At 33.3% G+C, this 25,244-nt stretch overlaps 1 protein-coding gene across 4 annotated transcripts in view; it reads left to right on the plus strand.

The window, feature by feature from the left end:
* Positions 1-20,238, plus strand: part of LOC148283356 (uncharacterized) — a 101,998-nt gene extending 81,760 nt beyond the window's left edge. For 3 of the 4 annotated variants that reach the window (XM_088223642.1, XM_088223641.1, XM_088223643.1), the window contains 10 exons: positions 6,298-6,437; positions 8,032-10,207; positions 10,977-11,243; positions 11,902-12,107; positions 13,477-13,558; positions 14,235-15,026; positions 16,237-16,397; positions 17,611-17,758; positions 18,502-18,633; positions 20,038-20,238. In XM_088223642.1, the coding sequence (XP_088079768.1) occupies positions 6,298-6,437; positions 8,032-10,207; positions 10,977-11,243; positions 11,902-12,107; positions 13,477-13,558; positions 14,235-15,026; positions 16,237-16,397; positions 17,611-17,758; positions 18,502-18,633; positions 20,038-20,076 (4,143 nt within the window). In that variant the 3' untranslated portion in view covers positions 20,077-20,238. The remainder of the gene's footprint in view (positions 1-6,297; positions 6,438-8,031; positions 10,208-10,976; positions 11,244-11,901; positions 12,108-13,476; positions 13,559-14,234; positions 15,027-16,236; positions 16,398-17,610; positions 17,759-18,501; positions 18,634-20,037) is intronic. The other variant, XM_088223640.1, reaches the window with a different exon arrangement.
* The last annotated feature ends 5,006 nt before the right edge of the window (positions 20,239-25,244 follow it).

Here is a 25,244-nt window from a genome sequence, read left to right on the forward strand (position 1 = left end):
ATAAAATACAAATAAAGAAAATTAAAGCCAGGACAAGAAAATAAATAATAATTACTACCTCGAGACAAGAGCTGGTCTATCTTAGAGATTGTTTAAATCTAGAAAGACTCGCACCAAAAAGTCTAGATCTTGTCTCGAGCTTACAATGCGACACAATTGAGTCATTAGTGCATGCAAGCCATAGTTTATGCTGTTCTAATCAAGGAACAGCACATTATTATTTTGCAACCGGCGGATCGGAACATTTGCCATTTGTTCCGGTAACAATGGTACATCAATTAATCCATTTAATAGATTAATAATATAAAGTAATTCTAATAAAATACTGTAATTAAAATGAAATTTTAATTTATTTGTAATAAAGGGTTTAAAAATTCTAAATGGAGAGGTTAATATTCAAATTGTTTTGAGATAAATAAATATTTAAATATTAGCTTAAATTTAGCACCTTGATAATATTACGTTTCGGTGTATTTGGCAAATTGTTAAAAACGTTGATTTATTGATTTATATTTTTTTTTTTTTTTTAATTTACAACTTCACACACCTTCTTCAAACGCCGTTTTTATTTAAATGATTGGTGTTGAATTTTGGAATCTACATCACTATTATTCTATTCGATGCTGGCCTTGCCAAGTACCATTTATAAAAATATATTGATTAATTTATTTTTTTAAATCAGTAAAATAAGTCAACAAATTTCAATAGAAGATCTTAACAACCTGTCGACTTCGTTGATTCATATTAATATACTATCCCCGATCTTACCTGCGTCAAATTCCAGAGAAAGTAATAAGCTGCGGCGTCAGAAAATGAAAGCTAAACTGCAATAAATCGTACGAAAAATGGACTCTTTGAATACGTGTAACAAATTCGACTGTAGTCGGTAAATTTCTAAAATACATAATCATTAAAATACCATCCCGTCTAAGCTGGCATTACATGTGATCACTTAGAGCACCGTGTAACATTCCCTTCTCAAAATAGGTTAAACATCTCTTTCGAAATATCCGTCAAGATTATTTTATTCTTTCAACGGAGCCGAGAAAATGATTTGTCTCTAATGTTGTATTTTGTTGTCGAAAATAGCAGAAAAGCGTATATCTGGGAAGTTTTACGTAATAGCTTATGGCGATAACTTAGAATTGAAATGAATTTTTCTCCGCAAGAAAAATAAAGTTTATCGGAGAAAATATATTAATAAAATTAAGGTTATGAAACTCAGAAGAGATGTTCTCGAATACAAATTTAGCAGCGAGGAACTTTGTTAAAAGAAATTATTTCATTTGAACAAGGAGTTTAAAAGTTCATATAATATTTTTACATATGCTACGTAAAGAAGTTGATAACTGCCGACGGCAATAACATTTATTCGATTTAGGAATTTAAGTGGCTTTTAAAAAAATTATTCGTTAATATAATAGACTATCAAACTAAAAAAAAAATATGTATTTATTTATATATACGCCCAATAGGCATTTTTAAGGACATATTTATGCATAGAAAATTATTATAAAAAAAGTAGAAAGCCTCAATGGTATATAGTATATAGTAGACTTGGTGAGAGTGGAAGCGGGAGAGAGGTGTTTATAATTGAATTTGATACAGTGATCGTTCGAAAGAAGACAACTTGTTATCAAAGAAATCAAGACTAGTATGTTGGCAGACCTAAGAATTCTGGGCATAGGGGAATGAAAACCATAGTTAGTTCTATGGTTTTCGGTATGAAAGAGTAAGTTTTGTCTGAGGTTTCTAGTTGGGATATTTAATGTTATTGAGCTCAGTAGTTTAGGCACATCAAAGAGTGAGTTGAGAATTTTAAATAGGACTAGAAGGTCGGATTTATTTCGATGGTCTTGAAGAGAAGATATATTTCAGGTAGTTTCTAACTCATTATACGTATATTGGTTTCTGGATAAGCCCAACCTCCAGCCTATCTTTATCAAAAATTGATGTTGAACTGATTCTTGATGTGAACATCATAATATGGAGACCAGATAACAGAGGAATACTCTAGGTGCGGGCGAACTTGGGAACAGAAGAGAGTTTTAAGGGTATTGATATTTTTGAAGTCAGATGTTCTTCTGTTAATAAATTCAAGGAGTTTTAAGGATTTATTGATAACATGTTCAATATGAATTGTAAAAGAAAGTTTAGTGTCAGGTATGTATCGTAATATTATCGCCATGATTTTTTAAAGTTTTGTAATTTTGAAATTAGACCGGCCGTGACGTCATGAGTTCAAGCCGGTAAGTTTTCCTGGCAATAAAAAGACACCCCCGTGCCCTTCAAAACACGCTAAACATGACGACTCAATGATTTATTTTTTGTTTTTAAATCTTGGGCAAAAACTCGTGTATGCTTTTTTAAAAATAATTAAACCAAATATTAACACATTACAACAGAGATGAAGAACATTTTAGAGAAGGTAATAAAGAAGTCTAGGCTTATGACCTGTCATTGGGTGGTTTAAGTGGCCACTTTACACACCGTGTAACATTCACCATTCTGCCCATTTTTTTGTTGTTTTTTTTACAATATACATAAGAGGTAAAACAGAGTATTCAAAAAATAAAGGATAATTACATAGCAATGAAATACATATTGGCAGTAAAATCGTAAACTAAAAAATCCCACAAAGGCATGGCCTGTTCGTGGGTATACAAGAAGTGTTTATGAGTTTTTGCTCCTATAATAAATGGACAGGTATTATATTTTTGTGTAATATAAGAAAAAGAAAAAAACATATTCTGCAAAAGATTGTAAGGTACTATTTTATTTTATAGTTATTAAAAAAGGAAATAAAAAATATTAAAAAAAACATAAAAATATTCCTTATTATCAAAGGGCCACAAAATATATCATAGAAAAAAAGAGTTAATATCTCTAGTTTGAATCCAGGATAGTGCATGTTTTTTAAAAGAAGGAAAATTTTGAAAGTTTAGAACCAATGAAATATTATCAGTAAAAAAAAAAAAATTTTTGGGCCTATAAAATATGCATGTCTCTGTGCTAGCCTCGTTTTGCTATGTCGTATTTCTAACACATGATTCCTTCTTTGACTTGATCTATTTGAATTACTTGTAAATATATTTCGGTTCTTAAACATATATTTGAACAGCTATATCCCTTCAATTCTTTCATCTGTTGATGTTTGTGAAGAGCTAAAACATTTATTTATGCGGAAGAGATTCATCTAATTGAATTATTTCACCTACGTGCTAGGCAACGCCTGAAAATCTTATTTTTTCTATTTCTGTACTTCTTCATGGACCAGGTGGAAAATGCTCTTCATCTCTGTTGTAATTTGTTAATATTAACAGCTCCCCAGGGAGTTGAATCCAGTCCTTGTCTACAAAGATTTGGACAAACTCAAAATGTTGTCGATAAACCAAATATGTTTATATTATAAGTTTTATTAGAGGCAATTTAACCGTACACTTTATTTATTTTTATTTAAAAACCCGGTAACTGAAAATCTATCACAACACATAAAAGGATTGGCTTGAAAGTACATTCCTCCACGTACTTGAAACAGTTTTTAAGACGTGGGTCATCCTATCGGCGTCACTTATGCACAAAGTAATGTTTTGGTCAGTAAACGAGTTACTCTTTTAAAAAAAAATATTTCTAATATCGCGATTTTGTCGGCTTTGCGGTGTAGGTAATGGTCAGCGCGTTTGCCCACCGTGCGAGAGGTATCAGGTTCGATTTCCGCCATGGTTGATATGAACTATTTATTTCAAAGAGTGTTTCACACTAGAATATTTCATAGTCCCTGGACTGGTACTTACCTTCATATTATCTTACCTTCATGAAACAAAAATACATCAAGATACGCTGCTATTTGTGACGTCGCCATAAACTAACGGATCGTCAGTTTTTTTTTCATTGTGACGGGGAGACCGGCAATCGATACAAGCTACTTTCTATATCGTTTACATTTATGAAATAGGTATATGATATTATTCCGTGGGGAAAATTCTTGTTGATTAGAGATTACGACAAAACTAATTTCTGTACTTTATTTATTTATTATGGAAAACTTATATAGCGCCATTTTCGTAATAAAATACCTCAAGGGCGCTTTACGTGGTGATTCTATTGTTAAGTTAATTTAATTGAAGCTTTTAAATTTGTAATTTAATTAAAATAATTTATTTTGTTGTACCATGCTGAACATGGAATTTAATTTCTATTTACCTATTTATTTATATTATCAAACGCACAATAAAATAACAAAAGAATAACAAAAACATAACATAAACCATGCGTTTATGTTATGGGTATGGCTAGGTATTAATACATAATTGTATAATTTAAAAATATACATTGAAAATCCTTTCTCGTTTATTGATGTAGATATGTTTTAATTTTTATTTTTTTTATTTTTATTTCTTTTAAATTTTTACACAATTGATGAGAAATTATGTATGAATAAAAAATACACTGACACTCCGGAACGTGCCTGTGGGCCAGTGGAGTGGCTATATCCATAAAAATATATATATATTGAATGTACCTACCTATTGTATAGACATTTTTGTTAACTATGTATTTGTATTGTATTTTATATTGGATTAAATAAATAAATAAAATTTTTAAAAAAATATATCAATAATAAACTAAAAATCTACACCATACTATGAATAGAGGAGGGGAGATTGGAAGGAAAAAAGGTTGAGAAAGGAAAAATTCAAATATTTAGATAGTGACATTTAATCTTGATTTAAATGTAAATAAAGAAGGGGCGTCTCTGACATTAGCAGCTACTAATGCGAAAAAGGAGTCAAAAAAGTTAGTGCGGTGATTGAATATTAAAAGAGTTCTCTCGTTTTTAGAACAAAGAGATAGTCTTTGTTGTGATAGAGGTTGGAAGAGCTTTTATTAAAATTTCGAATTGCGATTATTTCAAATGTTGTGAAGAATTTATTTTATTTTATTTTATTTATTTCGAATTCAAACAGATGAAGAGGTTAAATAAAAATAAATAAAAAAGAGGCTGCTATCCAATAATATGTATTCATTAAATAATACTGCAATAAAGCGACGACGGTTTAAATTATATAAACAATAAATATACTACTATGTATTCAAATAAAAGAAATATGGACAAAACAAGGAGATAGTGGGAAGGAAAAGAAGGAGATTGATGAGGAGTGGTGAAGGGTGAATGAAGAAAAGTAGGAGTGGAAAATTGCATTTGATTTGATGATTAAGAGTAAGAAAAGAGACAAAACGTCAATTCTCTGTTATTCTGAATCAAACCTATTAGTTCTCTTCTGTACCTATTGTATGGAGTGTTAAATATATCAAGACTATTAAAATTCTTGTTAAATGCTTCACATATACGAGGGATGGTAGAATGTTTCCGATGATCAGTTTTAATATTACGAATATAGAAAATATCAGACAGTCTAGTTGGTCTGCAGGGGACACGGTAAGCAAGTAGATGCATTAGTTGGGGAATCAAATTAATTATTTACAATTTTGTAAAGCAGGATCTGATCGAAAATATCTCTTCTGTGTGTTAATGAATCAAGGTTATGAAATTTTTAAGAATCTATTTAATTTGTAAAATACGAATGAAATATGTGTGCTACTTGTTTCAGGATTTTTTTTAACACTCTCGATTCTATTAATATTAAGAAATGATAGAATGTGAATATTTCTTTTATGCCTAATACTGAACCAAATTTAATTCCCACCTATTTGTAACATCGTGTTACCACAAGTAAAACACCGAAAATTCTAAAGTTCAGATATTTCTTTTCAGACAGTCTTTTCTTTTCCATAATTGATGCGAATAAACATATAACTTAGCCCTTTATAGCAAAATAAATTAAAAATCACAAATACGCCGCTTATGTTACGCGCGTGCGTCCCCCATCATTGTCATCAACCGACTGAAGACTAATATAAATATGTTTTAGACGACAGCCGCCGTAAAACAGCGTCTCTGTCTTCTTTGTTTTGACTTCTATCTTCGTGCTCTCTCTTGTATAAGGTATCTGTAAGGATATGTCGCTGAATAGCGAAAATTCATTCTTCGCGTAGGAGGATAAATATTTTTTGCATTAACATTTAGCATAATTATACAAATTTTACTTTCCAAATCGAGTGTGAAAATGTCCATTTGGAGATTACAAAAATACGAATTCATCATTTTAAAAAATGAGAGAGATATATCAAGTCTTGTGTCCTATGTCGACTAGTGTGACATTACAGCCACACAAGAGTTAAATGCCCCACAAACTATTTCATTGGGTGAATTTATTCATTATATTCTTGTTTCAGATGGAAAGAGATGACGCTGTGGCAGAGATAGACATTCTGAAGGAGAAATTGGACAAGGCGCTTTACACTTCGCAGAAAGTTGCCGATGAGAAGGAAACCACTCACAAGGAATATGAAAAAATGCTAGAAAAGTATGATAGGTAGATATGTGTTCCGTTGTCTCGTCTTGTATTAGGCGTCATGTGGTTTGTGTCTATTTATTACTTACATTTTATATTGTTTACAAGAAAATATATTGTTGTGCTTCGACGAGCTGAATATCCTTCAACCGAGGCCTCGTTCCGAAGAACCATCACAATTGGCAATACCTGACGCTTTCGGGGTGTTTCGGAATCCTTCGTAAATAACGGACGTGTCGGGCGGAGATTCCTGACGCGTTATCTACCCCGAGGATGCTATTCTGAACCACTCTCGTGGCACGAGAAAACAGTCTTTCTCGTGTATTTTGTATGTAAATACACGAGGTAATACGGCCACGAGAGCGTTTGGAATACCAGCCCAGTTTTAATCGGAAAAGCATGAATTCTCGACAGATTCAAGTATTTACGAATATGTAGCCTGTTATGTGCCTTAGCTTCTTCCAACGTTCCAACATTTGTCGCCATTTCCCTCTATCCTGGCATGTAGGGGAGCATGGGATACACCGTATTACTTTTTTTAAAAACCTCCGTAGCTCTGAAGAATATTAAAGAAAATAAAAAGTATTTTCTCTTCTTAAATAAATGTTTTAAATAAAAATTAAAAATAAGGTAGTGAGTTTTCCTTAGATTATTTCTTGAGTGGGCGGACATAACTGCATTTTTGTTCATTTTACGATTTATATGAGAAAATATTTCTTGTGGATGCCTGCCTGGTATGGTTTTAATAAAATAAGAATGTGCATTTGTGTCCTATTTTCAGTGGCACAAATAGTACAAGATGGTTTCAGTAATATAAGTAGACTCAATTCTATCATTCATTCAGTGGTACAAATAGTACAATATTTAGTTCATTTAAGTAATTAAAATAGTAAGTTCTAGTAGCATAAGTAGACTTATTTCGGTCCCATCTTAAATGGTTCAAATATCTTGAGTGTTTCTGTTATTTGTACAAATAACTTGAATGCGTTTACACAAATAAAAGAAGTGGTAAATAATAACCCATTTAGCAAAGTATGAGTTCTATACCTAAATAATTGGGTTCATAATAACGTTTAATTGCTCTCTTGAAAATCTACACTTTTGCAGTTATACTCTTCGTCCGCCTATCAAAGATTTAACAGTTGGGTACCCGCCTCGTGGTCGTGGTCTAGTTGTCAGCATCAAATTCACCCCAACTTGATTCCCATTTTCTAATACTGAGTTATTTACAACTCGTTGAAAATAGCCCTTAAAATGAAATATTTGGGTAAATCACAAGAACACAAATATATAATTTTTTTTTGAAAGTATGTCCTGAAAGTATGTTGCTATTTTGTGCCTACTTAAATGTATGTAGGTTGTTGATGTGCTAATAGTTTTACAATCGGCTTTTAAAAAATAACAAAGTTATTTTGCATTGCAAGTAAATTATTTGTACCGTTTTTTAAATTTATTTATTGTTGTACACACAGTGCTTTGTTGGCATAATACAATGAAATTATTACAAAAAAAATAACAATAAAATACGCAACACTATAGAAACTGAAACTGTACCGCCTATAAAAGTAAAGGTGAAGTAGGTCTGCGACCGGTCTGACGGGAGTATCTGTTGCAGGGTGCAGAGCGAGGTGTACCGACTGCAGAACCGGGCGGAGATAGTGGAGGCGGAGCGGGAGCGGGCGCTGCTGGACTCCGAGAAGGGGCAGACCGCGGCCGCCAAGGCGAGGGAGGAGGCGCGCCGCCTAGCAGAGGAGGCGGCGCGCGCGCAGCTGCTGCTGGCGCGCGCGCGTGAGCAGGACGACAAGGCCAAGGAGGACCTGGAGCGCCTGGCCATCGACCTGGAAATGGTGCGCGAGCGCTACGACAAGGCGCAGCTGGACGTGCGCCGCGTGCAAGGCGAGAAGGAGAAGCTCTCCGAGGACAACGAGCGCCTGCAGTTCGAGTACGAGCGCGCCATGACGCAGTGCGGGAAGGCGCAGGCATCCAACGAGAAAACGCAAGAAGAAATCGCCAGAATGCAAGTCGAGCTGGAAAAAATGTACGACAAGAACGACAAAGCTCAATCCGAACTCAGAAAAGTTCAGGCTGAGTTGGATAAACACAAGCAAGAAGCCGAGACCGCCCGAGAGGAAGCCGGCCGATACGCGACCAAGTTCGGCAAGTACCAAGACTCCCAGGAACGCACTAAGGAGGAGTACGAACGCGCCAAGCTGGAGGCGGAGAGACTGAGAGACAGACTGGACAAGACACTCGGCGAGCTGGAGCGCGCGCGCAAGGCCGAGCCGGAGGCCGCGCGCCTGCGCGCCGAACTCGAGAGGGTGGAGGGCGTCAGAGGTAAATATCAGTTCGAACAGGAGAAATGGAGCGCGGAGGTCGACAAGTCGCGTGAGCGCTTCGAGGCCTCCCAGCTCGAGGTGCAGCGGCTACAGAAGGCGCGCGAACAGTACGAGAGCCGCGCGCACGAGCTGGCGGCGCAACTGGAACTCGCCAAGGGGGAGAGCGCCAAGCTGCTCGGCGCACAGGAGAAGCAGCGCCTCGACCTCGAGAGGGCGCACATCGAATGCGAAAAGTTCAGAGACAGGCACGAAAAGCTGAAAATGCGATCCGAGCAATTAGAAAAAGACAACGAACGGTTAAAAACGGACATCCACGAAATCGAGAGACTGAAGACTCAGGCCGTCGCCGGGGACAAACTTCGAACCGAGGAACGTCTGGAGCTAGAAAGAATAAGGGATAAACTCGAGAAGGCCATCCAAGCCCGTGACGCCACGGAAATGGAGGCTGGACGCCTGGCGAAGGAATTAGAAAAATCTCAAATGCACCTTGCCAAATATCAAGAAACTAACGAGACCACTAGGATGGAGTTCGATAGAATGACGAACGAATTAGGAAGAATGCACGAAAAACTCGAGAGAACCGCTTTGGAAATGCGACAGCTGGAACAGGAAAGGGAAATTCTCAGAAACGAGATACAACAAATGAGACGCAACGGGGAACAACAACAGCGCGTACTAGATCACCGCACCCAAGAGACGATGGTCAAACTACAACAGGAACTCGCGCAATCGGTGAGGGACAGAGAGAAGATGGCTTCGATTTTAGAAAAACGAGACCAGCAGGCCGACTCTATCGAAAAACAAATAATGAAATTCGACGCCGACACCAAGCAGCTGACGGTAGAAAGAGATCAATTGGTTATTCAATTGGAAAAATCTCAAGATATGTTAATGAACTTCCAGCAAGAGTTGACGCAATCTGAACAGGAACTTCAAAAGCAGAGAGAAGAAGTTCGACGATTGAAGGAAGAACAGCGTCGAATGAATCAGGATGCAGAACGCGGAACTAAATCTGTTCTAGAAGGAAGAGACAGAGAGATAACAAAACTACAACAACAGGTTACCACAATTCAAAAAGAAAGGGACGGTCAGAGAATGAGAGCTGAAAAGGCGGAAAAGAAATCTCAAGAAGTAGGCGACGTAGAACAGTGGCGTAAATTAGTCGAAACAGAGAAGGGTCGCGTTGCCGCTGCGGAGAAAATGGCTAACGACAAGCAGCTTCATGTTCAGAATCTCGAGAAGCAGTTGAACGCGATGCAACAACAGATGCAACAACAACTACAGCAGATGTCCCAGATGAATAAAGGCCCTCAGCAAGGAGGAGACAAGGCTGAGGAGATGCGGCTGAGAAAGGAGCTGGAGAAGGCGCAAGCTGAAGCTAAGAACGCAACCGTAGAAAGAGAGAGGTTCCAGGCACAACTGGAAATGCTCGTACAAGAACTGGAAAAGAGCCAGGTCAGTTGGAGGATCGCCCATCGTGTAGCGGGTGCTTGTGTTCTAGATTGTCTCGCCTTTCTGTCCATGTTATCACCAAGTCGCGATCATATTTTCTTTGTACATATTTTCATGTTCTGTAAATACATAGAGTACACTTTCAGAATATTTTTGAGCATTTCTGTAGCATGCTCTCATCTTTCCGAAACCTGTCCTTTGGGCATCCTCCAACCTTCCATTCAGTAGATTAGTTTATGTTATTTTTATTTTTAATTTTCTTTTTTCAGCACACTACATACATTTCCTTTTGTTCGTCGATGTTTATATTAGTGCGTGAACATATTGCACCGGATATATTATTTTAATTTTATTTTGTTTGGATATATTTCTTGTTTCTCTTGTTTCATCATTATGTATATAAGTATTGTATGTTGTAAAAGTGGTTAACTAAAATGGTTTCAAAGTATAGGTATTTTATGTGTTCTTTTTTCCTAAGCTATTGTGTCACATTTCATTTATATATTGTACATGTACATGGTTCATAGGTATTTATTTCTCATTGTCAGCTTGTCAGTTGTTCATATTTTTGTAAGTAAAAAGCATCAGATGAAATTTTGTTTTTAAGAATATCTGTGACTTTTTATCTGCTTTGAAATGTGTACAGAGTAAGCGTTTCTTTTGATACTTGTCTAAATCCTTTTATTATGTTGCTTTACATGTGAGAATGCTCGGTGTCGCCTGCACTTTTGTCTACTGCAATCGCATTAATTTGTATTTTATTTACAAACAGCTGGATCTTCACGAGGCCAACAGGAAACTTCAATCAGCAGGTCAACAGAATGCGAAAGCTGGCGACGATACGGCCGTCGCTAGGAGACAATTGCAAGAAGAATTCAAGAAGTTAGAAGACCAAAAGAAACACACGGACGAACAAAGAAGAAACATCGAGAGCAAGAGAAAGGAGGTGGAAGAGAAAGAGAGAGCGCTAATAGAGATGGACAAACAGTTAAAGAAGAGAAAAGAACAGATGGACCAATTAGAAGCTTCATTGAAGAAGGTATGGGCTTGACAAAATAAAAGGCTATTTTAATTACAGTAACACTTTAATTATCCGGATTAATAAGTATCAGACGTTATCCGGATATGCAGAAATCCAGATTATTGGATTAATTATTAAATTATGGCAATTTTTTAAAATAAATTTTTCTTTAGTCTTTTTTTTATTCCTTTTGAAATAATACATAATAATACAGCGAATTAGAATCACATTAAAAACTTACTTAAACATGTCCAGCAAAGTTAATTGCTATGGCGAAGAAATTCGTCCACCAGCAGTGAGGTGTTATTATAAGATCTTCTTCGTTTTTTATTTCTGGCAATTTTTTATTATTTGGATTTATGGCAATCCGACTGACTGGAGTTCGGATAAATAGAGTTCTATTATATATATATATGACTCCATTCAATAAATTATACATAAGTTGGAAACTTTTTTGAGATCTTATTGATAATTTTGGTGCATTTTAAGCCAAGACAATGTTTTTAACAAATAAAATTTATAGATCTGTATTAATGAAGTAAATGGTTGGCTCATATGTTGCAATTGGTGAAGAGGTCATTACGAGTATTTAATCAATTCAATATTATAAATTAGCAAATAAAATTTTCCTTGTTATTGACAAAATTAGTCTTCTAAGACATTCTTGCTTTTATAGGCGGGAGGTGGTGCGGCCGCAGCAGGGGAACTTAACAAAAAGCTGACGGACTCGCAGAAGGAAGCTGACATTCTGAAGACACAACTTCAGCAAGCCAAGGAAGAGGCGCAGAGAAGTTCTACAGAAATGGAGAGGCTCCTTCAACTTGTGCAAATGAGTCAAGAAGAACAGAATGCAAAGGAAAAACAAATCATGGAAATGCAACAGTGAGTTATTAATATTGTTTATTACTTATATTGTTCAATCTGGTAGCTTAGAAATTATATAAAGAACTAGTTGTATGATAATATTCAGGCCGATAATAGGTTATATCGAGAACTCGGCCGTTTTGGAGACAATCAATTTTACGTTCCTGATATCCATCAGGAGAAATCCATTTCCGTCAGCGTCAGGACAAACTGTTTTACCTCTTGGCTTCCAGAACCAACCTTCTTCTGACTATACCGATTGGAAGAGCAGTCAGGCACCTGAACACGATCACTTTGAAGATCGACATCTTTCATGTCAGTGAAACTATGTTTAAGGGGCAAATACTCTTGCTATTGGAGAGTATTATGTTTTAATAATATCAAATCATTAGCAACTCAAGGGTTCCTGGCCTGATATGTTGTCCTAATTTAACGCCATTATTTAGTATTTTGTTTTGCTTGTAATGTTATTTTGGTCCAGTAAAAATTCATTTAACTTAGATAGGTCCCATGCCGCAGTTGGTTAGACGGCGTTAGAAGGACTATGAAACTGGCATTGCCGGTTCGATTCCCGACAGTTGCAAAAAAATCCAAGAAATATTTTTTTCTCAACTTTCTTTCCTATCCTCACCTTCCCACATACTGACAAGCCTCTAAGACAGAGGCTTAATGAATTATACATTTAAAAAAAGAAAAAGAAAACATCTCTTTATTTAACAACCTTTTTACTTTGTCACTTTTTTCAAAAGTCAAAATGTTAACTATGCACCTAGATAATATTAAGAGTTAAAAAACTTATTTCCTTTAAAATATTAATACTTTGACCTTCGCAAATTCGACCACATAACCGAATATTGAACGCAATACTGGCCAAGTATCAAATATAGAAGAAACCTTCACATTCTATCACCTCCTTTACAATATTTGGAGTAATCCCGCTTCGCCTGTTTGTCTGAAAGAACTCTTCCAACCTCTATCACAACATGAGCTATCTCTTCGTTCTAGTAACAAGAGAACTCTTTCACAGTAGCAGCTACTCGATTGTGGAATAATCTACCCACTAATGTCAGAGACGCTTTTTTGTTCATATTTAAATCACGTTTGAAATATCAGTATCTGAATATTTAAGTTGTTCCATTCTTATCCTTCCCACTTTTACTCACTCCTCTCCTCATAGCACAGTGTAGATTTTTTGCTTATTTATTTCTACTTCTTTTTCTTTTCAATCATCTAAATTTTTTTTTTTTTTATAAAATCGTTCCTATGAAACTCAATTCAAACTGTTCGGGCAGGTAGGAAGATATTCCCTCAAGGCTTGGCCTGATATGCGTATAAACTGTTTAAATAAACAAATAAATCATACTACTTTTATTATTTTTAATTTCAGGTCGTTGAAAAATATGCAAGCGAAACTTAGAAGTCAGCAACAAGCAAATGCACAAATGGAGGAACAAAGAAAGAAGGAAGAGGTAAAATTTTAGAGTATTTATTTAAATGCCGTTTAAAAATTCTCCTTTAACATTTCTGTCTTACTAATGATTGTTTTCTCTTGTTTTCACGCTTACCCGGATCTCTCCTATCCCATTCCATCGACTGTGTCTACAATACATATTATATTATACCAAGCAGGCCGGTCCCGCTGGATTCCTTAAGAGTTTCTTCTAAAGTAATAATGAATAGCCACAATGGCGATGGTTGTTTCAGTTTGCTCACGCTTTCTTGAGTACAACTTTGTTAGCGATTTCCTAACATTTTCTCTCCTAGTGTTGGAAGAACAATGTTCATTGTATGTTCGTGCCGTGTTACAAAGTTGTTTTAAATAAATGTATTAGCACACAAATTAATGCGTAAAGTTATAAGAAAACAATTATCGTGTTCATCACAACTACTTTCGTAAGATAATGATAACAAATAATAATAAATACGTTCCAACAATAACTTCTGTTCAAGATTAATAATTTAATAATAATGAAACAGCTAGAAGCGAATAGTGTAACCTAATAATATTCGGTGAATTGTTGATTTTTTGTTTGATATCTTCGTAAGTTTGTTGTCTTCATTGTAGATAAGAACATTTTATGTTAATGTATTCGTATTTTTATTTTTATGTTTGTGTTCGTCACCATCCCATACGTTCAACAATAGGATAACAGAGCTGATACTGTTTCTCCTTGTACCACTTGTCCCGAAAGATTTCTACAGATAACCGAAGATTTGGATTACAAAAATAAAGGCATCGCGGAACTTGAAAGTGATCTAAATGATGCTTACAAAATCCTTAAGAAAATTTCCTATGATGCATCTAAAGAGAATGGCTTGAACGGTGTAGATGATAAGCCGAAACCTATCGAAAATCAAGAGCTTTTCACTAGCCAATTAGAAAGAATTTTAAGTAAACTTGATAAGTTTTTAAAAACTACCCCTGAATTAGGAGAATTGCGAGACGCGCAATCGGAATCAGAAATGAAAAGTGCAAAGATAATAGAACAAGAATGTGAAATACAGATACTCGAAAGAAAATTAGACGAGAAAGACAAAGATGTAATCAAACAACAAAGGTTCATAGCTGACGATTTGACAGTCAATTTAGGAAAGAATAAACAGAAAATATCAGCCTTGACAGATGAATTGAGTATAAAGAATTCCAAAATAATAGAACAGCAAAACTGTATCCAAATTTTGGAATCAGCTCTGAGGGAACACAGTAACATCGCTGAGCTGGAGCAACTTTTAACAGTGGTCAAAAGCAAGAGCGATAGGATAAATGAGCTAGAGCAGTTATTGAACGAGTCCAGTATTGAATATGAACCACACCAGTTGAAGGATGACCGAATAGTCGAACTGGAAGAAGCGCTAAAGGAGTCGGTGCTGATAGCGACGGAGAGAGAAAAAATATTCTACAGGGAAGAACAAGAGCGAGTCAGGATCATAGAAAGGGTAATTACTTCCAATATTATATTCTCTTTTAGGATTAAAAAAAAAAAATATTGTAGGTTGGAATTGGAAAATTTACAATGTCTACTTAATATTAAATCTAAACAAATGGAGCTAACGAGTCAAGTCTTTTTGTCATTTTGTTCTTGTAAAGATAGGTGGTGTGGAGTGAGGGGGATTCTAACACTAAAACTAGGCCAGAGCGGACTAAATGAAATATTGCCTAATTTATTATTTATTGTTTTTTACTATCCTTTTTTGCTTTTTTAATTTCTAAGTTGCCTTATTTTAATATTTTATTTTCAACATGAAGGACTTTTAATCTTTGTTTTTTTTATTATAATTATTTTCTATCGGATGGTTTGTAAATTCAGATAAATTATTATTATTTAGGAACTTAAGCGTTCTTTTACTCTAATATTAAAGTTTCATTTACTTTTTCCCATGAAGATTGAATCGCAATCATTACAATTTAATTGATATATGCCAGATTTATTATATTTAGGGACTTTGTTTTCTTAACATTGTAGAATGCAGCTTTACTATTTGATGGTAGGAAATTAGATAATAGGGTAATATCACATACTATGAATACCGATAAAAAATATGAAATAGATTTAGAATAATTAATTGTATTTTTAAAATCTATATGGATATTGTGGAGAAATGTTTTCATCCATAAATATAAAAAAAAATTGATTAAAATACGAAAAACGCGACATGCTGGTGACGTCAAGATTCGTGAAATTGTTGTGCACAAATTTTAATGGCAGGAACAAATAAACATGAATCGTGACGTATTAGGGGCGTGGCCAATGGAATCACCGTTTTTTTGCGGGAATTCAAAATTACAAATTTAAAAGTATTTTTTTATGCTACTAATAATTAGCAAAAAAAAACTTTTTTTCAACTTTTTTTCAATATTTCATAGACCTTTAATACTTTAAAAATGTTTTAAAAAAAGTGATATTTCCCTTTTGTTTAGAAAATTTGTCATTCATGAAAATAATCCAGAAAAAAAAATGTCGATAAAACAAAGCTGTTTTATAATTATTATTGTAATGATTAATCACAAAGTTAATACATATCCAGTAGTTCACTTGCAGAGTGTCTCTTGATGAAGACAGGATGATTGATTTGAATATGATAGGTACAGATAGGGAGGTGTTGATGATAATATGCTTCTAATAATAATTTTGTGTGTGGTTTTCAGATGCACAAATTAGAACAACGCCTCCTCTCGCTTCAGAGTGCCAGTGCTATGAGATGTGATACTTGCAGACCACTCCTGACGAGAGTCAAACAACTCGAGGCTAACATCTCTAACTTCACTGGCACCAGAAGACGACAACTTATGGAACTCTCCAGAATGAAGTAAGAACATTATAAGTGTATCATTGTCTTGTCATTAGAAGTGCATCATTGTCTTGTCTCGACCCTCTCATCAAGTGTCAAAAGTCTGTTCTTAGTAGTAAATAAAAAACCATATCGCACTCTTTAGAGCAACTCTTCAAGGAATTTAATGTTTTGCTAAAACAATAATAATTAATCATCACAATAATAAAATTGACCACGTCTTAACAGCACACAATATATCAACTCGTAGTGTGACGTCACAGAAACACATTGTACCTCGGACGAGAACTTCTTTCGGACAGAGATCTTTTAGCTTTATGGCTCCTAAAATTTATAGTAAGGTTAAAGATATTTTTTTCACCCAACACGATGTAACTACTATGCGAAAAAATAAAATATTCCAGTGGCTTATTAAGTTAAGAAGTAAAGAAGTATAGGCATTACTTTATAATATATCTTTTTAAAAAAAAGTTTTTTTTAAGCAATGACGCCATTACCTTATGGCGTCATTAAATAACTTCTTTTGCAAAATAAAATACAGGCGACGGGCGCAGTTGGTTAGACGTGTATCTGTGAAACAGGCGTCATGGGTTTGGAAGCCTTTGCCATGCACACACTCGACTTAATTTGTTAAGAGTCCAAGAAAATAGTTAAATATGGTTATCCATAAACTGTCATTTTTAAATAAATATTTCCTTTCTTATGATATACCGATATCAATTTGGGGGCATTGTCAACGAGTTGCAAGAAATTCACTATTAAAAATCGGAATCAAATTCTGTTAGAGCAGGGTTCGAACCTCGGACCTCTGATTTGTGAGTTCGAGACACTAGCCACAGGGTAACAACCTCTTTAAAGATTGAACTCCATTTTTGTAGGAATGCTAAGAAATTAAAACTGTATACAGGAAAGAAAACACCCCCTCTTTTTGGGTAATAGTCAAAATAAAAATAATTTTAAAATGTATTTAACCTGGTGTAAAACAGTTTGTTCTTGTAACCAAACTCACTAAACACTTCTTAACAGGTAAACAAAATATTGTTCTATACTTCTAAAAGGTGTTCTTTTCATCTACGCCCTCTACCTGCCACATGAAAAACTGTTTTTGTACTGGACTTTTTTCACATCAAACTTATTTCTTTTCAATTTACACAAAATGTCTGCTCGGGTAACGATGTTTAGTATTCAAAAGTTTTCTCTTATATTCTGACTTTTTAATTTTGATTTCTAGGCAAGAAGCATTAGAAGCCACTATCAGTGAAAAGGACGCTCATTTAGCTCTACTAGAAATGGCAGAACCGAGAACTAAGAAGCAAGAAGAAGATTGTGAAAGGCTTCGGTCTGATCGAACTAGACTTATGGATGTTTTAAAAAAAGAGGTATGTATTACTAACCATATCAATTTAATTTAATAATCTATTTATTTCTATGTCCAGACAGATAAACAATACAGTTATGTGCGTGGAATAGAACCAGAACCCTGGACGAGTGTTTTCGAGTGGAGATATGTCCGCCTCGTGTGAAATGGTTGGCACGTTTGTCTTCTATTCTAGATTTGATTCGGATAGGGTGGAATTGACTTTGGAGGTTGTTTAAACTACGCTATTTCATTATTCCTGGACTGCCACCTGAAGTGTAAGACTGATCACCTTACCCTCATGTAACAGATGATCGAAATACACTGCATTTGGAGTACCAACGCAGTGCCCTATTCATTAACGAGAAATGATGATTTATTAAAATAAATAGGGTTAAGATAGAATTTCAAAACTTAAGATTTCAACACAATAGTCAAAACACAGATAATATAGTTCTATAAAAATGACTGTTCTGCTGTACTAGTAGACAATTGAAAAAAAAATAGGCAAATATTCAGCGGATGTTATCTGCAAACATTTAAAAGATGTAATTGATTCATATATTCAAAACCTTTTTTAAAGAATGGCCGAAATTTGAGCCTTGTGGTACACCTAAAAGAGTAAATAATTCTTAAATCTGTTTGTGTTTTTTTTTTCATTTTGATTGCAATTTTATCAACGCAACCTAGAAACACTTTAGTTATTGCGTATAATTAATTGTGAAATTATATGTTATGTGTGTAACAAGAAACGTGCTTTTACAGAGCGAGAGACGAATGATTCTGCTAGATGAGGTAAACTCTACTGAAGCTATAAGAACAGAAATGGACTCAGACTTCCTAAACGATTTAGAAGTCAGTAACTTCTTTAGTATATCGGACAATGCTGTGACAAATGTAAGTAAATAAATAAATAAATTACAATTTCACAGATCATACGGCCATGGCCACACAAGAGTTAACATCCTTTTCTTTTTCTGCAATGCCAATTTACTTTTTTATCAATCTATTTATTTACTTAATAAACACGCAGAGGGCGCTTACAATATACACTTAAAAGTACATAAAGCATTATAGAAAATAACAAAAAATACAATCATAACTATTACACTAAACATGTAATTAATTCTAAAAAATTAAAAAGGAAATAAGTGAAGATGAGAAACACATTGAAAAGAGGAGAATTGGGGGATGGCCATTCGATGGAGAGGATAGCTGATTTGATTGCAGCAGGAGTGGGGTGGAGCAAGCCCAAAAGCTCAGCATAATTATTGGCAGTTCTGTGGATGCTCACTAGGGGAGGGGAGAATGGTGGGTGAAGTTTGTCCTATTGTACTCACACTGGAACATGTGTTGGAGTCAGGTGGTCCTTGTGGGTACACAAAAGTTTATCTGGGACGGTAATTTTGAACAATCGCCTGTATTTTATTTTGCAAAAGGGGCTATTTAATGACGCCATTAAGTAATGGCGTCATTGTTTAAAAAATTATTACTTTTTAAAAGATATATTATAAAGTAATGCCTAGTAGGAGAAGACCCGTGCTAAGGCTGACTAACACATATGTTTATTTATTTCCATTTACATGCACACACATATGTGCACCCTTTAATAAGCTTTCAGTTTCTTTACTTCTTAACTTAATAAGCCACTGGGTTATTTTATTTTTTTGCATAGTAGTTACATCGTGTTGGGTGAAAAAAATATCTTTAACCTTACTATAAATTCTAGGAGCCATAAAGCTAAAAGATCTCTGTCCGAAAGAAGTTCTCGTCCGAGGTACAGTGTGTTTCTGTGACGTCACACTACGAGTTGATATATTTATTATTGTGATGATTAATTATTATTGTTTTAGCAAAACATTAAATTCCTTGAAGAGTTGCTCTAGAGAATAGCGATAAGGTTTTTTATTTACTACTCTAAGAACAGACTTTTGACACTTGATGCGAGGGTCGAGACAAGACAATGATGCACCTCTAATGACAAGACAATAATACACTTATAATGTTCTTACTTCATTCTCGAGAGTTCCATAAGTTGTCGTCTTCTGGTGCCAGCGAAGTTAGAGATGTTAGCCTCGGTTTTATGCTACTAATAATTAGCAAAAAATAGTTTTTTACTGGAAAGTATTTCATTACTTTTGTTTTTATTACTTTAAAAAGTCGTATTTCACTATTGTCGTTTTATTCTCATTGTTTTGAAGTGTTTCTAATGTATATTATAAATTATTCCTAACATTGTTACAAATACTTAGTTTTTTTAAAGTAGAAATGTATTGATTTAAAATATTGATATATTTTCAGCTGGATGATTCTCGAGGAATTCATGGAACAGTTTTATGAACATCACTCAAACAAGGAAAGTATAAAACAGTACCTAAATAATGTTTCAATAAACATTACATCATTACACATGCATACATACATCAAGCCATATCATCACCCACTTTAATAAATTTTATCAGCTCTTAGCAAATAATTATCATTACTTGAAAGACAAATAAACTATTTTTAAATTAATATGTGTTTAAGTACAAATAGAGCAAAAAACATGGTTAAACATTTCAAACATAAAACAACCAGTCGTGTGTCATTAAAAGAGTAGAAATTGATTGAGGGCACTGATGCTTTCATGAATTTTCTCCAGGGAAACACTTTGAAAATAGAATTAGGTACTAAAACAGAATGCCGTGACCTTGTCATAACCAAAACAAACCATTCGTAATTTGGCATTTCCAGCATTAAAATCAGTTGTTTAATTTTTTACTGATTTCTACTCTTTTTTTATCAAAGAATGTTTAAATTAAAAAAGATATGGTATTAATGGTATGCATTCCAAACGAAAATATGAAATGAATTATTCATAGACGGCGCTTTTATATTTTTTTATTTAAAAATGACATTTTCACATTTATTTTCAATGGAAATTTTACAAAATTTAAACTATAATGATTGTAACAAATACCATGACAATATAATTTAGGTCCTTTTCACAAAATAGTGTACAGCACTAAAATTTTTTTTCTTATTTGTTGTTTTGTACACCATTTTGTATAACGTTTCCGCAAACTAAGTTTTGTAAAATTTCCATTGAAAATAAATGTAAAAATGGCATTTTTCAATTTAAAAATTATAAAAGCGCCATCTATGAATAATTAATTTCATATTTTCGTTTCGAGTCACCTCAAAATAAAAAAGTTACTTTCTCGTCCTCTTTTCAAAGAGTGTTATCCATATATCTTAAAGGATATGTTCACACGGTGTTGGTTCAAGGACTATTAAATATTTCACTGAAAAACGGAATCAGAAACAGGAATCAAATCCAGGACCTTTTTTGTATAAAAACGCAATGTTATTTGAAAAAAATATTTGTGATTTTTTCAAATATTGCCAACTTACAAAATTCACATTTGTAGCACTAACTTTGTGGTTATTCATTATAATTAAAATAAAACAACTTTTTTTTTTACCTGTTTTTTTTTTAATTTTCCCTACTGGTTTTGAAGCTACTCAAGCTTTCTTACAAAGGTATAATCTAGTAATTAATATTATCCTGTATTATAATTTTAAGAATGTCTCCTAAATATTAAATCTAAACATTGGGAGGTAATAAGTCCAGTATTGTGTCAAGTAGTATTTTGCTTTTGTGACGTTATGGGGCGAGGGGTGAGTTAAAATTCTGTGTATTTCTGTTTCTAAAACTAGATAGGAGTGAACTATAAGAAATATCATTTATAGATACTTTTAAAACAATAAAATAGGATGGTATTAATTGTTAGATTAAATATTGACAAGGGAGCTTGTGTGGCTTCAAAACCGGTCGGTCAAAATAAAAATTAAGTGGGTAAAAACAAAGTTATTCTATTTTATTTTTAATTTGTGACTTTTATTAGTTTTGAAAACGTATAACATAACAAAGTTGTTTGTCAATTGTTTTAAAACACTAGTTTATGCATGACTTTATGGAACTTCAAGCCATTTATGCAAAAATCTTCTGCATAAACTGGTTTTATTCTGAATTGAATAGTTTTTGGTTGGTTAGAAAGGGATACTTTTTGTTGGTATCAATGCGATATTTTAGCACCATAATTTGTCAATTCAAACATTCTTGACTCGCATAGATTTAAAATGGCCAATAATTATAAATAATTTACTTATTGATTTGTTTATCCTCAATGTCTCACTATGTTTAACAGTATTTAATAATACAACAAAACATATATATGTAAGTACTTTGCAATCTTGTCATCATTGGAAATCTGTTTTGTTTTAAATTGGTGTTGCAAATAAAATACAAACTTTCCTGTTGTTATAAATATAGATATTGCTGTGTTGTCAGAATTATCATAAGAAAACTTTTGTTATAATTTATAAACAAAAATATTTGAAAGCTAACTCTCAAATGTAGGTTAGGGCAGCTGTGTGTCATTGTTTATAACATTGAGCTAAGTTTTAAAATTACTCAAACCAATTTTATATAAAATTTTAAAACATAATAAATTTGAAAACAACGAAAGATACTATATAGTTTTTCATGAATTTTTTACAATCAATTAAAAATAACTGTTCTTAACTAAAGTTTATACGGTTTTCATTTGAGCTTTTTTCAAATTTTGTAATTATTTCAAATTTATATTTAATTTATACCATGAAGTTGTAAGCTTTGTACAATTTATAAGAACTCGGATACAGTTATGTGGCTCGATAATATTATAATAATTATTACTGCAATCCAATGAGCACATCAATAATAACTTAAAATAATATTCAAAACTGTAAGATATTATACTATTCGTAATGTTAAATTATAATATATATAAATGTACTATCTTGAAATATTACGACTGCTTGTAAAGATTTAATTAAACTGTACTGTAAGTCTTCAATTGTTGTTTAAAATGAATAAAATAGGTCAGTATATAAATATTATCAAACAGATATATTGATTATTTTATTGAGTACCTAGGTCTCTACTTCTTGATGTTGAAATGTGAAAATAAATTAATATCGTTGATCTAAATATAGGTCTATTTACGCAACTAAACTTATTTTTAGAAAAAGATAATGTTTTAAAACAGAGAGCATTTCTTGAGACAAATTACAGCTGAACATTTGTGAATTTTAACTGTTAATTGTAAGATTTACGTAACTCGCAATGTCTACATTCTACTAGTTAAAAATTAAGTTTGCTTAAATTAAGATTAAACTAATTCTAGAGATTCTAAATAAAATTACTTCTTGTCCAATGGAAGCCGAGGCAAATTGTAACTTGTAAAAATACTTAGCCTAAGAACAGTCTTCACTTACACAAAATAGCAAGAGACTGAAATCAAACAATGTTCTTGACAAACCACACAATAAAAGAGACATTGTTATTGATAAAATTATTAATCTTCAATGTGGCAGCTACGTATCTGCCGACTTGTCAACTTGTACGCGAGTCTCGAGGAATTAAAACATGAATGTAAAATACTTTTTACATGTGTTCATTATATTTAATATCTAAAGTATATAACACATAATAGCTTGTAAAAATTGTTGGTATGATTTCAAGCGCCGTGTGAAATTTTGCTAATAAACATAATGTATTAGTCTGTCGAGAGCAGTCGCTGGGACGCGGACGTCTGCGTCGGAAGTGGAGAATTGAACAAACAGATTTATAGAAACAAATAAATTCATCGTATTCTCTGTATGCTGTAATTGAAACAAGCCAATGTGAAAATGTACTAAATTTTATATTTCTTGTTGCGCTTGATAAAAACATTTTAATTTATAAGAAAACAGATACTCAGTTATTGTTAAGTGATGTTAAGTTATAAATACTTTAGTCATGTTATTGTTTGTCGTCATGTTAAGGTAAATGTGAATGTTTTATAGTAAATTAAGCGAGTTAACTTGCATAGGAAACAAGTAATAGGGGTGGAATAAGGCACAATAAATAGTACTAAGAAAAGTATTTTATCTAAAAAAATACATTACGAAGGGAATGTTCGATAGGTCATTTAGCAGCTCACTGTCAATGTAACGTAAAAGTACATAATGGTCTCTCTTGTATTCTAGTTGTATTCTGCCAACCACTGTTCTGTCCAATTTATCGATCCTCACAACTCATTACGTTTCATTAATTTGCATTCGATGGGTCCAATTATCACAAGTATCTCGCTCCATGTTAAATCATTAAACCTTTATAAAGAGAGAAATACTTTCAAGATGATTCGCTACGGATTAAGTATTACAATCTATGTATGTATAGTTGTTGAGGCTTTAAAGATATTTATTTCCAAATAACGTAACCCCGTTTCTAAGATTGTTTAACCTCGATTTGAATCTGTAAAAAACATTTTCGTACTGCGAGCGGCAAAATGAATTAAATTTCTCGGTACATAATGAACGTTAGACAATTTCTAAATATATTTCTAAGTAACTATAAATCATTTAGATTTCTGTATATTTTCTATGTCTTTTGCTAGAAATGAATCAAAATGTGTGTTTGAAATGAAGAAAACTCGCTTATTAGTAGAAATGTGCGCATTTTAGAATAAATTTGTGTGAAATAAACACTTGAATTGTGTAAATATTATACTCTGCAACCGCAAAATACAAACTTAAAGACACTAATCGTGTAACAGATATTTAATCAGTACTAAAGTTTAAAACTAAGTGTTGATTTTCTATTAAAAATCAAAAATACTTCTAGATAGTTCGTTTAAATGAATGTGAAGGAACATATCACAGGAGATTGAAGTTTGCGGTCACACGTTAGCGGAACAAAGTCACACGGTAGTTTGAAAGAATCGTTGAACGAATTCACAAATCAATTTGAAAATTACAAATTTTCCGGAGTTTATTTAGGTTCACGGATTTAAGCAAGCTTACAGCAAAATATTGGACATATCATGTATAATATATATCATTAGCATATTCAAATCATGCAAAACGCTTTTGAAAAGATTATAAATGTTTAAATATTCACCGAGTTAAATTGACGTGAGAAATAAATATATAAAAATGAATTCATTCGTTTCCCCTATTCTTATTTTCCCTTTCTCTCACAAAGTCAAGTATACGGTTATCAATATTTATTTTAAGTGCATTTGTTTATTTGACCCTTGTGTTTATTATTGAAATCGTCTTCGAATTATAGGGTTTAAGAACATAGTTTTTCAGTAGAAGGTGTATAGATCTCGTTACAACAATTAGATAATGTATTTTATACTGGATCGATAGATATGTATTACTGTCTGTATAGGGCGTCTTTGCTTTTTTTTCTTTAACATTTAGTTGGCAAATGTATTAAGTAAATAACTGATTCCAAAACGTCGTGTATTCAACAGAAACAGTAATATTTTTTCCATAAAAACGTTGACACTACCTACAGTAAAAAATCCACTGGAATGCGAACATAATACTGTTGAATAATACTAGAACGTATAGGGAACATTTTGCTATGCTAAGCGAATATTTTTCCATATTTCTCTCATTTCAGTAATAAGTGTTAATCATTATGTAAA

This window comes from Micrasema longulum, unplaced genomic scaffold, assembly GCF_059751315.1.
Source record: "Micrasema longulum isolate JH-2025_06_02 unplaced genomic scaffold, ASM5975131v1 h1tg000244l, whole genome shotgun sequence".
In the NCBI taxonomy this organism is placed as follows: domain Eukaryota; kingdom Metazoa; phylum Arthropoda; class Insecta; order Trichoptera; family Brachycentridae; genus Micrasema; species Micrasema longulum.